Source organism: Pipistrellus kuhlii, unplaced genomic scaffold, assembly GCF_014108245.1.
Source record: "Pipistrellus kuhlii isolate mPipKuh1 unplaced genomic scaffold, mPipKuh1.p scaffold_m20_p_24, whole genome shotgun sequence".
Lineage (NCBI taxonomy): Eukaryota > Metazoa > Chordata > Mammalia > Chiroptera > Vespertilionidae > Pipistrellus > Pipistrellus kuhlii.
This window is the reverse complement of record NW_023425523.1, coordinates 5,436,258-5,442,257: the sequence shown is the minus strand read 5'-3', so window position 1 is coordinate 5,442,257 and position 6,000 is coordinate 5,436,258. Positions and strand designations below refer to the sequence as shown.

Sequence of the window (6,000 nt, the reverse complement as noted above, 5' to 3'; positions counted from 1 at the left end):
GAGGGATAGAGAGTTAGAAACATCAATGAGAGAGAATCATCGATCAGCTGCCTCTTTCACACCCCCTACTGGGAATGTGCCTGCAACCAAGGTACATGCCCTGACAGAATCGAACCTGGGACCTTTCAGTCCACAGGCTGACGGTTTTGGCCCTTCATGCTTTTAGACTTTCTAGTTCTCGGTGTGCACAGCCAAACCCAGAAAGAGAATTATTATTTTTAAGCCCTTCAGATTTCCAGTAAAAACCAGAGACACCGCCTGGAGCAGGCCAGCGCCTGGGCGGTGGTAGGCCCGAACCCATCTTCAGGCTTTTGCCTTGCCCTCCGGTGCCCTCCTTTTATATGGATTGAGTACTTAAAGCGAATTTTAGTTTAGGGTTTCCATTGGGTGGAAACAGCGTCCCGGAGATGCTCATGACTCCCATTCGCCCGGGACTGCCCATCCCAAGGGGAAATCCCCGCCGGAGGGGCGGGCGGGCGGGCGGGTGGGAGGCGGAGCTACGTTGCAGGAAAAGGCTGGGAGGAAGCGGGAGCCGGAGCTCCTTCGGGTCTGGTTCGCTTTTTTTGAACCCCGGGGCGACGTGACGACGTGACCCCTAACTGCTTTTGCAGCTCGTTTCCCCTGCGGAGCGCCGCCCGCCCCCCCTTCCTCGCCCGGCCCCCCGCTTCCGCCGGGCGCTGCGCTGCTCGCCGCCGCCGCTGGGGGCGCCCGCGGCCGAGGAGCGGCGGTTCCCGGAGCGGCGCCTCCCTCCGCGGCTCAGACGCGCGGCGGCGAGCGGAGCACCGACACGGCGCCCACCGCCCCGAAGCCCCGCGGCGCGGCCCGGCCCGGACTGCGGCCCCCGGCCCCGGCCCCGGCCCCGGCCCCGCTGCCCGCCCTCCCGCGGCGCCCGCTGGCCGCGCCCCCGCGCGCCGCCCGCCGCCCGGGCCATGGCGCGGCGCGGGCCTGGGGTCCGGCCGAGCTGACCCGCCGGCGGCTCGCGCGCCCCCCGGGGCCGCCCCCGCCCCCCGCCCGCCGGCGCCTGGCGCTCAGGATGATGATGAAGAGGAAGAAGTTCAAGTTCAAGGTGGACTTCGAGCTGGACGAGCTCTCCTCCGTGCCCTTCGTCAACGGCGTCCTCTTCTGCAAGATGCGGCTGCTGGACGGCGGCAGCTTCAGCGCCGAGTCCCCCAGGTGAGCGCCCCCGGAGCCCGCGGAGCCCCCGAGGCCCGCGCCCCCGCCCGGCCTCGCCCCAGCGCGGCGGCCCCGGCAGGGCAGCGCCCCTCCGGGGCGGGCACCGGCCTGCGCCCCGCCAGCCCCCGGGCACCCGGGCGTCGGTCTGCAGAGCCCGCCCGGCGCCTCTGGGCCCCCGAGGCCAGGTGCTCCCCGAGGAAGAGGATGCTCTGCGCTCTCTCTCTCTCTCTCTCTCTCTCTCTCTCTCTTGATTTCAGAGAGGAAGGGAGAGGGAGAGAGAGACACATAAACGATGAGAGAGAACCACTGATCGGCTGCCTCCTGCACGCCCTCCCCTCTCCCCCCCGCTTCCTGGGGATCGATCCCGCAACCCGGGCATGTGCCCTTGAACGGAATCGAACCTAGGACCTGTCAGCCCGCTCGCAGGCCCACGTTCTCTCTATGCACTGAGCCCAGCCAGCTCGGGCTGGTTTCTCTTAAGACGTTTCCATGTTTGTGAAATACATGCAGCGTGGAACTCGGGCTGCTGGTAACACTCACAGAAACGGCCCCGACCGAAGCCCGTGCGGAGCCCGGCTCCGCCCCGCGGTCCCCGGGGCCCGGGGCTGCGGTCTGTGCCTCCAGCTCTGAGGGGCCCCTGCAGGACTGCCCCCCTCAGGGGCCCCCGGTGCCCTCGGGGTGAGGACCCAGCGCCAGGGCGAGGGCCCAGCCCCTGCCCCCACTTTGAAACGAACCCCTGGGCCGCGGGGCGAGGCGTTGGCAGCTGCAGAAGCGAGTCCTAGGAGTCGCTCTTGTGTAATGTCAGGGCTACTCGTTAAGCGAACAGGTTTACCCCAAGCTAGTGTTCCTGAAGGAAACAGAACATGTACGGCATCTAAAAAACAACAACGAACTTTTGAAGTTCCTGCAATCCAGAAAGAAAAAAAAAGGTTAATAATTCATGCTTCTGTTGCTTAAACGAACTGTTCATAGACTTTATTTTTGCCCTAAAAACACCCTGCTTCTCTTTTAATCTGCCATCCTATTAATAATAATAACATAAAGGACATAATGTCAATAGGTTGTGGAATTGGGGCCAGAAAAGTGTCTGCCGTGGCAATATCGGAGCCTTCGGAAGCCAGGAATGGTAATGTGTCGTTGGGCGAAGCCAAGGATGAAGCGCTGTGGAGCCTCAGAATTAAAACAGGGTCAGCCCTGGCTGGTTTGGCTCGGTGGATGGAGCAGTCAGCCTGTGGCCTGAAGGGTCCCAGTTAGAATCCAGTCAAGGGCACATTCCTGGGTTATGGGCTCCATCCCCAAGATGGGGCATGCAGGAGGCAGCCGATCCATGATTCTCTCTCATTGTTGATGTTTGTGTGTGTGTGTGGTTGTTTGTTTGTTTGTTTGTTTTTACTGTATGTTTGTTGATTCTCTGAGGGTTGTTTTTTTTTATTTTTATTGATTTTTTACAGAGAGGAAGGGAGAGGGACAGAGAGCTAGAAACATCGATGAGAGAGAAACACCGATGAGAGAGAAACACCGATCAGCTGCCTCCTGCACACCCCCCACTGGAATGTACCCGCAACCAAGGCACATGCCCTGGACCGGAATTGAACCTGGAACCTTCCCCCCCCCCCCCCCCCCCCCCCCCCCCAGTCCATAGGCCAACGCTCTATCCACTGAGCCAAACCGGTTTTGGCTCATCGTTGATGTTTTTACCTCTCTTCTCCCTTTCCCTTCCTCTCTGAAATCAACTAAAAAACAAAGGAAAAAAAAAAAACCATGGTTAGCTGAGGGTAACTTTTAAAATTAAACTGTACTGACAAACCTGTGGCTATTCAGCTGATTAATTACACTGCAATAATTTTTAACACAGGTAAGAGAACAGTGTAACTTAGAATGCTTTTAGCCGTGAAGGTGTTGAAAAGCCAAGTCAGTTCTTGACTGTCCCGTAGGTGCAAGTGGTAGTCCTCCCCTGACCCTGACCCTTACCCTGTTTCTCTGACGCCACCTCCTAAGCGCTTCTGGCTGTGAGGCCAGGGCTTCTGGGCCAGTGGTGACACCTGGTGGTCAGGGTCCTTCCCTACCACCTCCTTCCTCCCTCCGGTTATTGATTTGGCCTGCTTCTCTCAAATCAGTTGGTATTCTGATGTAGTAGGTAGTCATGGATAGGCTGGGCCCTTTAAATACGTTACCTTATTTCATTCTCACAGCAAGCCCATGATCTAGGGATTTCCCCACTTGGTGGACGAATAAACTGAGGCTCAGAAAGCATAACTAACTTTCCCAAGGTCCCCACATCTGGTAAGTGAAATGCCGAGATGCTGATACTGACTTCAAACAGATCTGTGCCGGATAAAGGAGAAAATTGCGTGCTCTGCTGAGCTGGGAGGTTCCTGATGGTGTACGAACAAGCCAGGGGTGTAATTTTATGTGTAATTTGCACCCGTTGGAAAGGGAAAAGGCGAGGATCTGGGTTCAGCTGAACCCCTTCCTCTTCCAACTGAAATTCTGACTTTAATCAGAGTCAGGAAGGTTCAGAAAAGTGCTCTGTATAACCAACTGACCAAACAAAAACCCCCGTTTAGTTTGGCGGGAAACGATCCACGATAAGGAGCCTGTGCCTTGTGAGGGAGAGGGGGTTGGTGTAAAGCTAAGAGCGAAGGTTTGGGATTAGGTGGGTGTTCGCCTGAAACCTAGCTCTGCCGGGGGAAACCTGGGTGGCTGCTTAGTCTCCCGAAGCTCCGGTTTGCAAACTAGAAACCACCGCTGGCGGGAGGGGCCTGTGGAGGGGTTTGTAAGATCAGGTACCCTAGCGGCCCCCCCCAGTGCTCTGGCACCCGGTTAGCACTCACAGAGCACACCAGGAGCTTCTCCCAGAGGGTTTGTCTCCAAATCTAGAAGCTCCACTTACTCCCCTTATCCTGACAGCAATGGAAGCTTAGGTTTGAATAGTGTACCTCGTTTTACAGGGGAAAAGGGAAGCCCAGAATGCCGAAAGGATGTGCATGATTTAAGAATTGAATAATTTTCATCCCTACGTGCCCGTCTAGGCAGTGCATCTGTAATTAAGAGCTATAATTTTAATTTTTTAAAAAATTACTTTATTTGTCTCTTATAAATCAAACTAGAGGCCTGGTGCGCGATTTTCTCATGCACGAGTACGGTCCCCAGGCCTGGCTGGCGATCAGGGCTGATCTGTGGGGCGACCAGCGGGGACCCCACTGGCTCCTGCCTTGGCAGGCTTGGCACCACCTGCTCACTGGCCCCACCTCCCACCACCACTGCCAGTCACCTCCCTCTGTGGGGCGACCGGCCGGGTGATTAGGGGGGCCCCCTGCTCGCAGCCACCTTGGCTGGCCTGGGGCCTGCTGGCTGGGGGCAGCTCCTGCATTGAGCGTCTGCCCCCTAGTGGTCAGTGCTCATCATAGCGACTGGTCATTCTGCCATTCGGTCAGTTTGCATATTAGACTTTTATTATATAGAATATAGTTCACAACTGTAATATTCCTCCCAAATATAGGAGATGAGTTACATAGCAGGCCCAAGACCGCTTTCCTTAGAAAAGGCTGCTTGCACTGTGTCTGCAGGCACCTGGGAATGTGGATGGACAGCAGTTCCCTGCACTGATTTGGTGTTGAACTTCAGAGAGCCTCGCTGGCCTAGACTCAGGGTGATTTACCCTGGATACTTTCTTGGGGTCTGGAATTTTGAGTTGTGCAGGCAGCACCATCCAAGTTCCCCCAACTTTCCTGGGCCTGTGTGTCTCTTCCCTTGTCCAATCCCCTTCCCACGTGTTTTACAGGGAACATGCCTGTATTGTGTGGCTTTCCCTCTGCCCCTTTCCTGTTATTAATAGCTAGTTAATTACAGCGGTATCCATCAGAGCGGCACTTAAGCTGGCCTGTGTGCGGATGTTCTCTGGATTCGATTGGGGCTAGATTAAAACGGGCGTACAAATTAGGAGTCTTAAAATAACCCAGGCGGGAGCTCATAAGAGCCTGCACTTGGAGGTCTCTCTGTAAGTGGCCGATGAAATGATAACGCCGTGACCAATGCCTTGATGACATGACAGTCACCAAGTCCAGAAGCATCTTGGCTTGATTTTGCTTCGATGAGGGACTGTAACATATTGGGGAGGAGAAGAGGCAGTTAGTTATGTATTTAACATACTATGTGGAGGTGACAGCCTGGCGAGAATAGTTACTGTATATTAAGTTATTGTGTAAGTAAGCCTGCTTCCTCAACTTTTCCTCCAAATTCCCTTGCACCATTTTGCCCTTCTATTTTTTATTATTTATTTATTTATTTTACATTTTATTTTATTGTTCAATGACAGTCGGCATACAATATCACATCAGTGTCCTGTTCTGCCTCTTTCAAGATTATTAGTGAACGCTAATTTTAGAAGGATCCAGGGTCTCCTGGGAAGGTATGTCCAGGGAGGAGGTTAGAAAAAAATATAAAGACTCCAAGGTATTTATTTGTAATAAATGTTGCTCATGGGATCAGATTTCACCATAGTTAATAAAACATTCTGAAAACGCCCTCGCTGGTTTGGCACAGTGGATGGACCGTCGGCTTGCAGACCAAAGGGACCCGGGTTCGATTCTGGCCAAGGGCACGTACCTTGGTTGCAGGCTCCTCCCCAAACCAGGCCCTGTTCGGGGCTCATGCCAGAGGCAGCCAGTCGACGTGTTTCTCTCACATCGATGCTTCTGTCTCTCCCTCTCTCCTCCACTCTCCCTAAAGCTCAGTGGGAAAATGTCCTTGGGTGAGGCTTCCCAACAGCAAAAACATTCAGAAAACAGTTGTTCGGCTGTAGTAAACTGAAGGCAGATGATTGCC

General features: G+C 54.9%; 1 protein-coding gene across 1 annotated transcript in view; it reads left to right on the top strand.

Moving 5' to 3' along the window:
- The first annotated feature begins 911 nt into the window (after nucleotides 1–911).
- FAM102B (family with sequence similarity 102 member B) overlaps nucleotides 912–6,000 on the top strand; it is a 28,207-nt gene continuing 23,118 nt past the window's right edge. The window contains exon 1 of the mRNA XM_036452780.2: nucleotides 912–1,173. Within this exon, the coding sequence (XP_036308673.1) occupies nucleotides 1,034–1,173 (140 nt within the window). The 5' untranslated portion in view covers nucleotides 912–1,033. The remainder of the gene's footprint in view (nucleotides 1,174–6,000) is intronic.